This window comes from Pteropus alecto, unplaced genomic scaffold (assembly GCF_000325575.1).
Source record: "Pteropus alecto unplaced genomic scaffold, ASM32557v1 scaffold45, whole genome shotgun sequence".
NCBI lineage: Eukaryota > Metazoa > Chordata > Mammalia > Chiroptera > Pteropodidae > Pteropus > Pteropus alecto.
The window spans coordinates 37,867,344-37,884,118 of record NW_006442491.1 but is presented as its reverse complement, the minus strand read 5'-3'; the positions used below and the strand labels follow the sequence as shown (position 1 = coordinate 37,884,118).

General features: G+C 47.2%; 1 protein-coding gene across 1 annotated transcript in view; it reads right to left on the bottom strand.

Annotated features, from left to right (window-relative positions):
* Nucleotides 1-15,015: 15,015 nt before the first annotated feature.
* LOC102889764 (guanine nucleotide-binding protein G(s) subunit alpha isoforms XLas) overlaps nucleotides 15,016-16,775 on the bottom strand; it is a 51,092-nt gene continuing 49,332 nt past the window's right edge. Inside the window, exons 10-15 of the mRNA XM_025039868.1 lie at nucleotides 16,651-16,724; nucleotides 16,470-16,528; nucleotides 16,247-16,367; nucleotides 16,024-16,154; nucleotides 15,752-15,819; nucleotides 15,016-15,492 (exon numbers count right to left, since the gene is read on the bottom strand). Of these exons, the coding sequence (XP_024895636.1) occupies nucleotides 15,346-15,492; nucleotides 15,752-15,819; nucleotides 16,024-16,154; nucleotides 16,247-16,367; nucleotides 16,470-16,528; nucleotides 16,651-16,724 (600 nt within the window). The 3' untranslated portion in view covers nucleotides 15,016-15,345. The remainder of the gene's footprint in view (nucleotides 15,493-15,751; nucleotides 15,820-16,023; nucleotides 16,155-16,246; nucleotides 16,368-16,469; nucleotides 16,529-16,650; nucleotides 16,725-16,775) is intronic.

Genomic DNA, 16,775 nt, shown 5'->3' with positions numbered 1-16,775 from the left:
AAGATGCGATCTTGCCATTTGGGACAGCGTGGATGGACCTCGAGGACTTTGTGACACCTGAGTGACGCCGGTCGGCGGCCTCTCCACTCTTGAGGCGACGGTGTGCCCTGTGCCGTCCTCTGTCTCATGGATTTTTCATTCTGCTCAGCCTTTCGCTTGTCGTTGGGATGGAGCAGTGACAGCCCCGCTCCTTACGTACAGACCTGGAACCAGCAGAGGTCCACACCGCGCGCTCTTTCAGATAAATCCCTAGAAGTAGAAATGCTGAGTTGGGATTTCCGTGTCACCTGCCCTGCCGTGAGGACGCCCTCCTCCCCAGGGACACTTTCCTGGGGCATCGTCCCCTTGCTTGCGCCCTAATCCGTGGCCCTGTTCTCTTCTTCACACACGCGTTCACCCCGGTCCCGCATGGACCTAACCACAGGTCACGCCTGTGCCCACGCAGCTAGATCCCGCGAAGGGAACGGCCACACGGGGCACCCTACGTTCCTAGGGGTTCCCGATGACCGACTTGGACAAGCCCTGTCCTTAGTCCTGCTTCCTCCTCTGTGCCGCACGTTCTCACCCTCTCTGCAAAGGTGTTTCTCTCCCCGGGCCGCTGACTGAGCCACTTGCTCCCCGCCCCGGTCGCCGTCTACAGCAGAGAGGTGCAGAGGCCGTCACACGGTGCCCCTCACATGCCCTGGCCGGCACACTGCACAGGTACACCCTTGCCGGCATCTGCCCCCTGCCACAGCGCCCCCTCCCCACACACTGTGACAGAGAAGTGTCCCCTCCCCACGGACGGCTGACTTCCTACCCGGGCTTGGGGTCCTCTCCGCTCTGCCTCTGTGGGCCTGTCCCCTGTCCCTGCGCGTTCACCGCCTCATTCTCTGACGGATTTTTTTTCCCTCGACTTTTAAACACACTCAGATTGCTTCCGTCTGAGAAAGCGAAATGAAGCAAAGACCTGCTTTCCTCCACCCGACTGCCCTTGGTCGCCGCCCCATTTTTTCTTCTCTCCTTCGCAGACAAGCTCCTCGTAAGAATTGTCTACTGTTCCGGTTATCACGGCTGTCTAGCTACTTACCCCCAAACTTAGGGATTCAGACAGAGCGTGGTGGGGTTGGTTAGCTGTGCCCCACAACGTGGGAGCTTCAGCTAGTTATCTCAAAAGTGGGGGCTGGTGTCACCTGAAGACTTCTTTATTCATATGAGTGGAGGTGGATGACTCCTGTCAGCTGGGGGCCCTGGTGACTTGCCAGGTGGTCTTTGGCTTCTTCGCACCGTGGCCTCGAGAATCCAAGGGTGAATGTACTAGAAGGAAAAGAACCGGCAGTCGCTTCTGTAGAGGGGAGCCAGGTGCCGGGGAGGCGGGCGAATGGGGGCGGGATCAGTGTCTCATGGGTACGGAGCTCGTTCTGCAAGTTGAAAAGAGCTCTGGAGATAGGTGGCACAATAATGTGACTGTACCTAACACTACCGATTTTACATTTAAAAATGGCTGAAATGGTAAATTGTATGTTATGTGCGTTTCACCACGAGAGGAAGGCAGCGGGAGAGAGCCGGGAAGGCCTCGGCCTTCTGTGTCCTTTGTGTGACGCAGGGTCCCGAGCCACGCGGCGTCAACTCCTGTTCTCTGCTCATCGCGGGGGCACAGGGCGCTGAGGTTCGAGGGTTTGGGGTGGGATGAGCAGGGACAAGGTTCCGGAGGACGGCGTCGGACTGAAATGACGCCACCGTGGGGAGCGCCGCCTTCCACGTTTACTGTCGCGTCCTCGGCGCCCGCAGCCCCTCCCCCTCCAGTCTGGCTTCGGTCTCCACTGCTCCTGCAAAAGTCACACGTGATTTCCATGTTTATAAAACAAAGAGGTGTTTTTTTGGTCGTTTTACTGTGTGATGTTACGGAAGTGTCTAAACGTATTCACAGCAGAGAGAATTGTATCGTGAACGACCATTGCCCGGCGCGGACGATCAGCAATCGGTGCAAATCCCGTTTCATTGATTCCCCGCCCCCCACCATGTGACCATTTGGTGAAAACCTCGTCTCACTGGACCCCCCAGCAGCGCCGAACACAGGGGCCCCTCGCGTCTGCTCGCTCACAGGTCTCCCAAGCACTTAGAGCAGTATCTTCATGTACCGATTAAAATTTGCTGAATGAACGAACAATGAAAATCCCGTTCAAATACATAGAGCCAACCCATCTTCTCAAAAGGTTGGACCGATTTATACTCCAGCCCACCGCGCCCGAGCGCGCTGCCTTTTCTGCCGCGGGCTGGCCATCTTTTACATTTTGTTGACTCATATTTTCCATACGTTTACTGTGCTGTCATTGTCCTTTTGTGAATTGTTCGTGCCATTTTCTCAGACATCTGTTGGGGTGTCTATCTAGCATTCATCTCTAGGAACTCCTTGCCCTATACGGGACACCAGTACTTTGATGTGTAGTTTACAAAAATCCTCCCCTCCCTCTCAGTTTGCGCTGAGTCTCTTACTCTAGATTCTGGTCGTTTGGTGCGTTTTGTGCTCTAGCAGTTTAGTATGCGTCAGTCTCTTTTTTCATGGTGTCTGATTTGGCGTCACAGTTAGAAAGGTATTTGTCAAGCCCCTAATTCTTTCAATCAGCAATATTTTATTTGAGCTCTTTTGCGGTCCCCCCCCCCCAGCCACACCCTTAAATCCATGTCCATACAGAATATAGACTGAGGTAAGGAATAGGTGGGGGTCTGGCATTTCTGGGTTCCGCCTGACCCGCATGTCTTCTCTTATTCTCTGATAAGAACCCCTCTTTCCTATAGGGCGCCCTCTTATTGTGGTCTGAGTCCATCCACCACCCATACTTGACCCACGTCTGGCCAATTGCACTAGTCCATGGCTCTGGCCACAATGATTGGTTCAGAAAGAGGCATGTGATCTAAGGTGGGCCAATCAGAATCCTTCCCAGGATTTTTTTCTACTGTATGATTAGGAAAGAATCTCCATCCTCAGCTGGAGTTGTTGGCTATTGAAGGTCACCATGCTCACAATGGAGAGAGTTTACTGGGGAGAATCCTGCCCCGCTATCCTGCCCACTGGACTTGTGAGTTACCTTAACCACTACATTGCCTTAAAAAAAAAAAAATTGTTTCAGTTGAGTTGCTGTTACTTGCAATCGAATAATCCTGATGGGTGCATGATCTTATTTTTTGCGTCAAATGCTAAGCCAGGGATCATTTGTTGCTTTGTCCGCCCAGAAGAACAGCATCCGTCTCTGCCATTCCCCCCTCCCCACCCAATTTTTCTGGGAAAGTTTTTTCTTCTGCTTAAGCCTTGCGGTTTATATAGAAGCTGTCATACTGTAGATCTCACCTTCTCAGCCACCTTTGATTGGCTCAGGAATGGCTTCTGATTCGAGCCGGCCTGTCTTCCTTTCTTGAGATTTTTCTCCCCAAAGAGCTGAGAGATGAGATAACAATCCATTAAAATAATATATTACTTTCTGGGGATCAGGAAAATATTCATATTGTTTAACATCCAAAAGTTACTCAAGGGTATGTACAGTAACAAGCTCTACAGGAACTCTTGAAAATCAACAAGAAAATTATAGGAATCCGAATAGGAAGAAATAAGAAAAGATATGAGCAAGCGCTTTGTAGGAGAGGAAATCGAGAAGGCCAATAAGCATATGAAGAGATACTTAAACTTATTAGAAATCAGAGAACTGCAATTTAGAATAATAGCTATCATTTTACACCTACTTGACAGGCAAATTTTAAAAAGCTGGTTATTACCAAGCGTTGGCAAGATGGGATGCGTCCACCTTGCTCCCTGCTGTGGCAGAGACCAGAGCAGCCATTCCAGAGAGTGATCTGACACCCCTCAGTGACATTAAGTGCGTGCTCTGCTGCCCAGAAATCCCACTGGGCTGCGTGTCCAATGCAGTGATCGCATGGGCCTATGGGGGACACATGGGGGTGTCTGTCACACCCTTGTCTGGAGTGACAGGGAGTTGAGGTGACCTGGGGGTCTGTGGTGGTCGTTAGGGCTGTCCACACGTGTTCTAGCTCTTTCTCTATCCACAGTCACAGGATAGGACCGAATGTCCCTCCCACTTAAGGTTCAGTGGACCCGTGTGACGTACTCGGGGCATCAAAACACGGGCAGGAGAGATGTGTGTCCCTTCCAGATGGAAATCGAGAGTCAGCACGTACTTTGCTACAGTCTTGTGTCCACGGTGGACGTGTAGCAGGCGTGAGCAGTGAGTCTGGGGCTTCAAACCGTCGTAACCTGGGGAGCACGTGCCATCCTATCCGCCCGCCACAGCAGCCACAGGTAGACGCCAGAAACGAGGAGCGAGGCGGGCGCATAGCAGCAGCCGAAGGGGAATGAGCAGATCGAGAGAACGAGAGGCACCTGGCGCAGACCAGAGACGGTCGGGCCGGCAGCTGGGGAATAGAATCAGCTCTGTTCCTCCGAGGAAGCGAGAAAGATTCCGCCTTCCTGCATCTCCTTTCGGAGGCATCCCATAATACTCCTTCACGATGTCACCTGCTGGGGGTTTAAGCACATTCCAACAAATGTATAGATTCCCCCCTCCCCGCCCCCACGACCATGCACACACACACACACACACACACACACACACACACACAGCCCCTTTATACAAACGGGAGCACACCCAAGGGTACGCGGTTTGCGTGGTGCTTGGTGCTGGGTCCATTTCTGAAGGCGAGGTTGGGAGGTCTGAGGCACGGGACATCTTCCCGTGATCTTTCCCCATTTTCTTAAGATATTTTACATTGAGTTTTGGTTACACATAACCAAATGGGTCATGACCAATACATTCAAATGCCACTTTGATCACGTATTACATTTCCATCCACTTGGATGTGTTTCTGGACTTCCCGTTTTGTTTCAATGCTCTGTCTAGTCATAGTATGTTTATGACATTTAGAATATGTTATAAACATTTTCTAAACATATCCCCTCTCAACGACCTTTATTTTCAGAATTTCATTTGCTGTTCTATATAGGTTTATTCTTCCATAAAGGTGAACTATAACATAATTTGGCCACATTAAAAAAAAAAAAATTAGGGTGCTTTGAGGTCACATTAAATTTAGAGGTTAGTTTAGAGAGAATTGACATCTTCAAATATAAAGTCCTCTTGGCCAAGACCAAGGAGTCATTTTCCATTTATTCAAAATTTTTTAATGTATTTCAGTAAAATGATGGTTTTTAGCTAATAAAACTCCGCACTTTCCTCGATACGTTATTCTTAGGTATAATTTTTCTTGCTGCTGCGATTGGTGTTTTTTTCCCATTACGCTTTGTAAGCGGTCGTTGTTAGTGCGCGTGCTGTAGATCGTGTGCGTGTGTTCATTCTGCACTCAGCCACCAAGCGATGTTCAGGCTGGGTCTATTTAGTGCAAGAAATGGGGACTCTCTCAAAGTAGCCGGATCGAAGCGTATATTGACCAGGAGTGGGGACATAGCATGGTGGCCAGGGACTCAGGGACGGAGACGTGGCAGTCCCCAAAGACACTTGAAATGGGAGGCCAGTGGGAACGAAGAACACTGCTCACGCTCCCTGGTGTGTGGGGTCCCCTGCTCCACCTCATGGCCGACCTGCTCACCTGCTCAGCAAGCAGTCCATGCTCATCTCGCCTCCTGGCTTCCCCCGCGAGCTCCCGCTGTCTGCAGCCGGACAATTTCAGCTCGCAGGTGTTCCCGCCCATCACCACCTGGCTGCTTCCCTGGGGGTCTCTTTGCTCCCATTCCCGAGGGAAGAAATCCGATGGCGCCGCTGCCCCTTTTGTGACCGGCCAGCTGGTCCTCTGCATTTTGGCCAGGTGTTGTTCCCTCCCTCAGTCAACCGCGGCTGGGAGAATAGGGTCATTTGGAATTTTTTAAATTGCACGTGCGCGCGCACACGCGCAGACACACAGTCATGTAACCCGTGGTCCTCAGCAGAGCTATTCCTGTTTATTTTCAAGGAAGGTGGAGAGTGGGCAAGCTCCCCACAGCTGAAGGATGTCTCATTCCCAGAGAGGCCGCAGAGGGCAGTGTGAAGGGCAGGGATTCTAGAACCGGAGTCGGGGTGGGGTCCCAGCTCCGCAAGCTGACCCCCTGCCCGGCCTCAGGCGAGTGACGGCTCCCTGTGCCTGGGTTTCAGCCTCTACAAATTGTGGGATGTAAAATGTAGTATAATATAAACTGTATACGATTTAATGTGTGGTATTATATCCCACTCTATACATGTAACCGTAACATGATGAAAAATATATAAACATGTAGTAATATAATATCATCAATCTACCATAAAATATAATATAATGTAGTATAGCATAATAAATTATGTATAATTTAATATGTAACACAACACCTTATGCATGTATAATTATATGAAATATGTCATAAATATAAATATGTAATAATATAAACTATAACAATAATCTAGAAAAATAAATGTTTATATAATTTATATATATAAATTTTATGTGCATCTATTTATGTATATAAAATGGCTGACATGACAGCATTCCTCTAAGTATCAAATTGTTGAACCAGTTTTGACAAACCCAAAGCTGCAGTGAAATGCAAAAGGAGATTTGTCAGAATAGCTTATTTTAAGGGCACGAAGAGAAACGAACTCTCGAAACTCACTCGTTTGAATTCGAACTCTTACAGTGAAGGTTTGTGTTTCAGAAGATGCTCCGAATTACCTGGAAAGCCCTCGCCTTGAACACGTGCTTAAACGAGTTAATTCTCTGTCCAAATTGAAAACTCCTAATGGAACCAAACAAAAGTAAGTGACCTGTGAGTCCAATTTTTATTTGAGGTCTATAGGCGTGAAACAAATCCTTCCTTTTTTTACAGAGAAAGAAATACAAGACTGAGCTTTTCCTTCCAACACATGCAGAAGGGGGTCACCGAGGTTTATGCCTTGATCAGGAGAGTTAGAATCGTCACACCAGGGACTCTCCAGTTTCCCTACTACTTTTACTTCTTAATAACAGTAAAAGCCGTCAGGCAAATGACAAGCTACTATTGCAGCTTCAATTTATTGTCGAAACTCTTGTAAGAATATCCGCACCTCTATATGAAGACAATGGGAATGTTTGTAGTTGTGGATGGAAGCAATTAGAAAATTCTATGCGGGGTAATTCTCAACCGGTGGTACAGTGAGCTATAATTTTAGGGTCAAAGGTGTAATGCTTTGCTATCATGTACTGTCATTTTAAATTTAACCTGCGTTACCTGCCGAGTTTTCCATTCCCAGTTGCTAATTAAGGAAAGGCCTGTTCTCTTTTGTGAAATGTGTTCTTTCCCCATTGGATTCTTGTGCCTGGAGACAAATAAGAATTATTCTGGCTATTCCGGTGACAATTTTTTTTTTTTTGAGGAAGGCAAGGAAACTTGAGTTTTTCCTTAAAACTTGCTGGACCCGCAGTCTGGTTTCTCCCAGTCTGTTACCATTGTTTCTTTAGGAGACTTGGTTTCTTCGATCTACTATTTTTTATGGCCAATCTGTTCGTGAGCGAGTACTAAAAAGGTTTTGGGTTTGAAGTTAAGGGAAAAATAGTAGCAGCAAACTATGTGAATGAAAGTGCCTTGAAGGGTCCTTCGAACACTAGGAGCCCCGGGCATTGCGATCTTGTGAGCCATCGGAAGAATATTGTCATCGTGGGTGCTGCCACTAAGGGCTACTTGATAATTGAGAAAGACAAAACAGAGGGAGAATATTGAATAACCACAGATTTACCAAATGCAATGTGATTTTTAATGGGCCTTCAGATGTTTGCCAAACACTATTAAATCATAAAACCCTCAAGAACAGCGTTTAGAGTCCCCTCACTGGCCAGTTATTGCAATGTCCAAGGATCCTCAGCTTGTAACGGGCCATAAAGTTCCAAAGATGACCAGGGAGTAAACGATGAGACAACACATAAGCGTCCCCCGCCTGCGCTCCAGGCTATTTGGCTGATCCGACCCTATGGGCATCTCTCCATTTCTCAAGGTCCTTGTTCACCGACACCCAACTAAGTGGAGACGCTGTCTCCCGTGAGCTCCCTTGACCTTGGGGAACAGGGTCCCAGTATTTTTTTTTTCTTTAATTATTTCTCTCTTCTTGGAAAAACAGAAGAAACCATTCTTGTCTGTTTCATGGATTCTCATTTCTAGCAGCTGACCTCAATTATTCCCAAACTTCGACTTCATCTTTGAAGCAGCAAAGTGTGTGCGCGCGTGCATGTGTGTGTGTGCGGGCGCGCGTGCATGTGTGTGTGTACATGGTCCTGGCAGGTGGGGGTTGGGGTCACCCACTCATTATCAAAAGAGCCATGTTGATGAGTTTGTTAATTTCAAGAGGAAGTTGGCTGACACACCCTCCTGCTTCTCCCTCTGGTCCATCTCGCACCTCTTCGGGACTTCGGTGCGGGCACCATCTGGGCACTGTGTCCAGCGCCTTTTATTCCAGATCCTGATATGGGAGTCTCTGCATCGTTTACGTTCTTCCTGACCCCCAAGTGAATGCACTTTGTCAACTGTTGCTCTGCGTCATTTGAGATGGTCATACGATTTTTATCCTTCATTCTGTTAACGGAGTGCATCGCATGGGTTGATTTGCATATGGCGAGCCGTCCTGACCCCAGGATCATTGCGTGTGGTCCTTACAGTGTGCTGTTAACTTTGGTTTGCTGGTATTTAATGAGCTTTGCATCTGGAACATTGGCCTGTAGTTTTGTTTTATTGAGGCGTCTTTATCTGGCTTTGGCATCTGGGTGATGCTGGCCTTATAAAATGAGTTTGGAGGTGTTCTCTCTTCTTCTATTATTTTGGAAGAGTTTAAGAAAGATTGGTATTAATTTATCTTTGGTTGTTTTGTAGAATTCACTCATGAAGCCGTCTGGGCCCGGGTTTTCCTCCGTTGGGAGGGTTTTGATTTCTGATTCAATCTCCTCATTCGTTATTGGTCTGTTCAGGCTTTCTATTTCTTCTTGATTTAGTTTTGGTAGATTATATGTTTAGAGAAATTTATTTATTACTTCTCGGTTATCCAATTTGTTGGCATGTAATTGTTCATAATAATCTCTTATGATCCTTTTGTTCTGAGACATCTGTTGCAATGTCTCCTCTTTCTGATTTTTAAAATTTGAGTCTTCTTTTTTCTTAGTTTAGCTAAGGGTTCGTCGATATTGTTTATCTTTTGCAAAACCAACTCCTAGTTTTTTTCCTAGTTTTTTATTCTCTATCTGATTTATTTCTACTCGAGTCTATTACTTCCTTCCCTTTGCTAACATTAGGCTTGGTTTGTTCTTCTTTTTTAGGTCCTTGAGATGTAAAGTTAGGTTGTTTATTTGAGATCTTTCCTCTTTTTTAAAGTATGTGCTTATCACTCTAAGCTCCCCTGTTAGTTTGCCTTTGCCGTACCCATAGTTTGGTATGCTGTATTTTCATTTTGGCTCGTCTCAAGATATTTTTAAAATTCCCTTTTAACTTCCTCTTTGATCAAATAGTTATTCAAAAATATGTTATTTAGTTTCTACATATTTTTGAATTTTCTCTTTTTCTTACTGTTATCGATTGCTAGTATCATTCCATTTTGGATTGGAAAGATACTTGGAATGATTTTGATCTTCAATGTGTTAAGACTTGTTTTGTGACCTAACAGGTGATTTATCTTGGAGAATGTTTCCTGTGTGCTTGAGAAGAATGTGTGTTTTTCTGTTCAGTAGAAAGTTCTGTGTATCTGTCCATTTGGCCTGGAGTGTTGTTCAAATCAGATGTTTATTTTCTTTCTGGATGTTCTATCCATTGTTGAAAGGCTATTGATATTTGCTTGTTGATCTTATAAACCTGTTATTTACTAAGTTCTTATTTTTTCAGTAATTATTTTTCTGTGAACATTTCGGGGGGAGTCGTGATATTTAATTATATCATTTGTGATAAAGGATAGTTCTTTCTTTCCTATTCTCAGGCCCTTAGTTGCTGTCTTTTGTCCAATCGAATGGATACAGCACAGGGATAAATAATGTGTCGATATGAAGCGTCCTCATCTTTTTCGTTTCTTGTTTCTAACATTAGTGGGAAAATTTTTAGAGGTTCTTCATTAAATAAAACGGTGATTTGGGGAGAAAAGTATATTTTATATACATATATTATATGGTATATGTACTGTACTATGTAAATTATACATACACGTATGTTATATATAGTATAGATGTGTGTTACATAGTCATTATATTAAAACTTTATTAATTGCTATTGGATTTCTAAAAATATCAACGGGTATTAAATTTTGGCAACTATTACTATTTTGCTATGTTGACCCAACCTTAAATTCATAGAATAAGTTTCATCTAGGCATGATGTATTATTTTTTAAATCTGATACTGGATTCCGCTTGCTTATATTTTAAGGTTTTTATCTTGATATTCACAAGCGAGGGCGGCTCTGTAATTTTGTTGTGGGATGTGATCTTTGACATGTTTTAGAATCAATATTAAACTGGATTCATAAACATATTTTTGAAGTTTTCCTTGGTTACACTCTGGAATAATTTAAGTAGTACTGAAATCATTTGACCTTTGAAGAGTTAGTGGAAGTCCCTGTAAAACTACCTGGGCCCGGTGCCTTTTTCCTTTTCCCCGTTTAAAAATAATTTTTTTTAAGTATAATATACACACTGAAAATTGCACAAACCATAGGTGGACAGTTCAGTGAATTTTCTCAAGTGGAATATATTTGTTTAATCAGCGTTTAGATTATGAAACAGGTACTAGCACCCCAAAGAGCTTCCCTCATATGTCCTTCCCAGAACAGCCTGGCGCTGTTTTCCCGTGATGCTCTCGAACCAAGCTCTGTAGTTTTTCTATGGTCAAGATTTTTTTTTTTTTTTTTTTGGTCTCCACTACGGTCAGTTTTGCTAAACGGTATTTCTCAGGACAATTATCCATTCCATCTAGGCTTTCAAACTAATTTACACAGAATAACACAAATTAGTCTTTTATGATTTGAAAGTTCTTTTTTTTTTTTTTTTTACCTGTTATCTCCCCTAATCCTGGATATATCTTTCTGGATGTTCCATCAAAAATCCATCATGCAACTGGAAATTATAAATCCCCGTGTGTGTGCATGTGTGTGTGCGTGTTAGTGTTATTGAACAGACACTTTCCTGTCCAGCTAGCTAGCTTTATATCTAACTACCTAATTATTTATCTTGCTGTCTAGGTGTCTGTGTGTATTTGGAGTGGCAGGGAGAGAAGGTCAACAAAGCATTCGTATTCCTAATAAAAGAAAGAGTGCACCGGACCTGTCCTCTTCCTGTCCTCTCTGCCTTGGGCTAAGACCCAATGCCGTTCCACAGCCAGGAGAGAGGAGCCGAGGGACTTGTGGGGGCGTCGGCCCTGCCGCTGATGAGCTGCTGAAATCCCACCTCCCGAATTCTCAGTAAGTGAGGCATAAGCTTCTGTTTTTGCGTCACTCCGAGTCAGGATCCTGTTGCTTGCAGCCAAACACCTAGAGAATCAGACAGGCAAAACCAGAAAACTTTAGTCGTTCCCAGCGTATGACTGTTTAAACACAGGAAAATTATCGAAAGGAAACGATTTGCCCAACTCCAAAATGGGAACCTGGGTAGCAATCACTCAAATTAAGTGCTTATTGCAATGGCTTTTAGTGTAACCATTTTTAAAGGAATAACCGGCATGGAGTAGTCACAGCGTTTTAGATATAATTTATCTTTTTCACTTTTGTATAATGGGGTACAGATTGGGTACATCCTGTACAGATGAAAAGGGTACATCCTTATAGGGTTTCAAAATAATCGAATGAGATAATTCCTATCAAGGGCCTAGCACAGTGCTTGGCACAGGGTAAAGTGCTCCATCAATGTTAATTATGTTTTCGTAATTAATATTAATCAAAAATAGTCCTAGCTACTTGCGCTTGGATGGCTAGCTTCTTCTCGTCTTGATATTCTCATAAGAAAAGTCACCTCCTCCGAGAGGCCCTCCTGGCTAGTCTATCTAAGGTGGAATCCTTTCCCAAATATCTCCTGTCCCCATTGCCCCATCTTGTTTATGAGCTCAGAGACCTTGTCACCATCCGTAATTCTTTTGATTATTTATTCGGTAAATGCATGTCTGTCCCCAGTGGAGTATAAATGCCATGAACCAGAACTCCCAATGGCTGGCAGAGATTCTGTATTCTCTCTACATTTGTTTAATAAAAAGATGACCAAAAATGTCCAAGAAAATATTATGATCAAAGGAGGCCACTTAACATAGAAGGCTTGGGCAGAGGTGGCCATTTCTTTTGATATAATCTTGTCCACCTTTAAATAAAAGTCAATGTGGGCAGGAATCTTGCACAATTCTAGGCCTCATTAGGCTTTATGGGGAGTGTTTTAGTGGTTTATGATTCTTATATTATTATTTAATCTCTAAAAGGTCAGTGCATAGATATTTGTAATAATTGGCCTACACACCTTTATAAAGTGTGGCGCAAATGGTTACCTTTACAAAACTATGTCATTTAGCATTTGAATAGATACAAATAAAATTCAGTTAAAAATGTTGAAACAAATGGCTTCTCGTGATCAAAGATTCAGATGAATTTCTTCATAATTTCTTGACTTTCTGAAGATCCTAGAATTTAGATCATAAAGTAGCCCCATAAAAGTTAGGTTTGGTGCCAGGTCAAAGGGCAAATGGAAATGAAAATGCTTTAGAGGGAAGGGATGGGGGCTAAAGAACGGAGGGGACCCGCAGACACGTCCGAGCGACGGGAGGGGGCCCCATGGCAGAGCTCTGAGCTGGTGGGAGGCAGGTGTGTGTCCAATGCCACTCCGCCACGTACCCGCCCACCCCATCGTCACCACTGGATCCCCGCAGAGTCCCCTCGGAGTCGCAGGTCTGGGACTCCAGACAGCCGGCCCCTGGGAAGAACATCAGGAGACCCTTTTTTTTCTGTGTCTTCCAGAACAGGGCAGTGTCGTGATCACGCAGCGGGCTTGGGCTCTCTGAGTCTGACGGCCGTTCTCCCAGCTTCTTGGCCATGTCTCCTGTGGCAAGTTACTTCGGCCCCTCTAGGCCCCCCGCTTACTCACTGGTAAATGGCGGTCGTAGCTGAACCTGTCTCAGTGGGCGGCGATTAGCATGTAGCAGGTGTGGATGACTGGCTTTTATTACCTCCTTCTAGAAGTTCTCCCTAAGTCTCTGCCGATTTTGACTAGCAAGGGGGTTGGGGGGGAGGATGGGGTATCATCTTCTTGGGATGACTGCTGTGGCCTGGGAATTTGTTTTCCGATTCTGATGGATATGCGGCTACTGCTGTGGCACTTCTTATGTGGATTATTCAGAGAAGGTTCCAGAATTTCCATGTAGAAGGGCAGGATAGGTGGCCATCTTGAAAGGGGGACTATGGGACAGGTGTTGGATCTGTTTTCTGTTAGCATGGACTTTCCTTGGATGGGTGTTTGTATGGTGGGCTGGTCTTGTGGTTACGCTTGATAACTGGTCCCAGGTTTTCGTTCGTTGTGTTTATTGGAGTACTTGGGGATTATGGGAATTTGTGGGCTGTACTTCTGGCTATATTTGCATAGCAAGCACTTATGTAGATTGTATGTTAATTTGGGAGAGGTTTTGAGAGTTGTTTTTTAACTGATTCTGCATAGCAAGCCCTCAGTGTTTGTGGACTTAATTTTACATAGGAGGCTTTGGGAAGGTTCATGGAGAATGGTGTGTTTGGCACTTTTTCTGCTCTCATTGGGGTTCGTTTTGCTCATCTCTGACAAATTCTGCTTGACGTTTAATTTGGCTGGGATTAATTTGACCTAGAAAACAGAAGTGGACTTCTGGGCTTAACCATAGAATCGACTTGGTTATCATCCCACGGGGCCAGTTTCCGAAGGTGCCATGGTTGGTGCTGGGGACAGGTTGGTGTCTTCCACTCATCTGTGAAGCTACACCGTGGGTGAGCACAGCTTAAGGGATGACAGTGGGGATGAAGGACCAGGGAACCCAAGTGGACCTCCGGTGCAGCAGCCCCTCATTGCTCTACGGGTGGCATGTGCATGACCCCAGCCCCCACGCCCCCACGTCCCCACATCCCCCAGCCGTGGCACTTTGCCTTTCATTTTATTGTGACTGAGGTTCCACGTTACACCCGGTGTTAGTTACCGTATCTTTAAATTGCATGTTCATGTGCTTTGCCCATTTTTGTGATGGGCTTGCTTTATATTCTTAGCACTTTGCTTAATTAGGGAAAATGAACCCTTCTTCGCAGATCTTTACGCAGCTCCCACCCCCAGTCGTGTTTTGTACCCGACGTGTTTTCCCATGGTGCTCCCACCCCGCCCTCCCCCCTCGTGGCTCTGGGTCTGAGGTCCTGCTTAAAGCCACCTCTTAGGAACCAAGATTTTAATTGTAAAAAGTCATTTTTAAAGGACCTTTTGTAATCAAACACGTGATTGTTCCACATTTAACTTATTTGTGTCTGGGACGAGGTGGAGATCCCACTTAAACTCCCCGCTAGGTGGCCAGCCGGGTGTTTCACTAGCTTTCCTGTCTCTTGTCCCACCTCCTCCAGCTTTCATGAGGCATAACCGACTAAACCATAAGGTATTTAAAGTGTAGTGTGATTTGCCGGACACGTCCATTGTGCCCTACAGCTTGAACGACCAACCCCTTTCTCTGATTTTAACCACTGCATTTCTAGATTCCCCCCACATAATTGAGTCCCTATGTCAAAGCTGGACATGGAGCAAAAACCTACCACCTGTTTTGGGGAGACTCTGGGTAAACAGACACTCTGAGGTGGTCTGTTGGGCAGCTCTTTGGACTGGGCGGGAAGGTCAAAGGTACAGAACTCCCTGACCTGGTCTAGTGGTTTCCCGTGGGGCCGGGTCTGGGAGGACTGGGTGGACTTTCTGTAGCATCTGCAAATCGTTTTCCAAACCCCCAGGATGGGCTTCGCGCCTGTGTGTGGATGCAGGCGACACCCTGAGTGACAGGTGTTCGCTCGGAACCGCAAGGAACCCACGAGGCCACGTCTTTTGCTCACATTTAATTTTTATTGATTTTTTTTAATGCTGCACAAGACAATATTTATTTAATTCTGTCGGCTGCTGTTATTTCATTTACTTAAAGAGAGAGGGAACTTTTGTGGCCTTTTAATTTTCTTTCTGTAGGCCGCCTTAAGCTTTCTAAATTTGGAATATTTAAGCAAGCTGCAGGGGAAAAGGGGTTTTCGCAAAATCACGGGGGGAAGGGAAGGGTGCTTTTGTTAGCCACGCCCTATGGTGGGTGACTAACCGCGTGTACAGTTACATTTCACTTTGAATAAATTGTGCTTAAGGCTTTAATTAAATCTGGGTTCCCTTCTTACAGCAGCTCGTACTGGCGGAGGTGCATGCGCTGGATGATGTCACGGCAGTCGTTGAAGACGCGGCGGATGTTCTCGGTGTCCACGGCGCAGGTGAAGTGGGGGTAGCAGTAGTGGCGCCCGTCCCCGCTGGCAGTGCTGATTCTCTGCGGCGGGACAGAAGAGGACGCGACGCGCTCAGCAGCAGCTCCAGAACCCTCCAGAACCCTCCAGAATCCTCCCCGCGCGGCGGACGGGGCCACCTACTGAGGCCCCACGACCGGCTGGCGACAGGCCGGTTCCAGCAAAACCACGAGAAGGGCCCGCGGGCTGGAACTCGCACCGGCTGCCAGCGCAGGGGAGGGCAGGGCTGGACGGTTTCCTCCCGGGGAGAGCCCTGCAGAGAAGAGCGACCTGGGCACTCACCAGGAACTCGTCGCGGATGAAGTACTTGGCCCGGGTCACGCGCGGGTCCTCTCCGGGCTCGGGAGTAGCTGGAAGAAGAGATCGGTCCCCTTAGAGGAACCGAGGGGCCGGAGCAGGCCGGCGCGCGCGTCGCCGCCGCCTCCACGCAGACCGGCGAAGGCAGCGTTCCACGCTCCCACTGGGCCTTCGGAGCGGGGCTTTGGGGGGCCGGGGCCCTGTTCCAGCAGGGGCGCATGCAGGGTGCATGCAGGGGGCTGCGGGGGGCCACCTACCATCCTCAGGAGTAGTGTAGCGCGCGAACTCGGGGAAGTAGTCCTCGATCTTGGACTTGCCCGCGAGCACTTTCTCGGCGAGCAGATCTTGCTTGTTGAGGAACAGGATCACGGAGATGGTGCGCAGCCATCTGCGGGGGGCGAGGGGGCGGCGGGGCGCGGTTACGGCCGGGGGCGCAGGCCCGCACCCCGCGGGCGGGGGCCCCGCCGTCACCCCACCCACCTGTTGTTCCAGATGCTCTTGAAGAGGTTCAGAGCCTCCTGCAGGCGGTTGGTCTGGTTGTCCTCCCGAATGACCATGTTGTAGCTGCTGCTGGCCACCACGAAGATGATGGCGGTCACATCTGCGGCACGAGAGAAACAAAGGCGACGCGCGTCAGAAGCGAAAACGACCCCCCCCAACTAAAAAGCGACATGCCTCGCGGGGAGCGGCCTGTCCCCCCTACCGTTGAAGCATTGGATCCACTTGCGGCGCTCGTCGCGCTGGCCGCCCACGTCGAACATGCTGCGGGAGCGGGAGAGAGAGAGAGGGGGCGCGGTCACCCCGACGCCGTCCCCGCCCGCACCCCGCGCCGGAGGGAGCGCCCGGGTCCCACTGACTCGGGAAAAGGGGCACCAGCCACTCACTGGAAGTTGACTTTGTCCACCTGGAACTTGGTCTCGAAGATCCCAGAGGTCAGGACGCGGCAGCGAAGCAGGTCCTAGAACAGAAGCCCAGTCAGCGGCCCGAGCCCGGCGGCCGCGACGCTGCG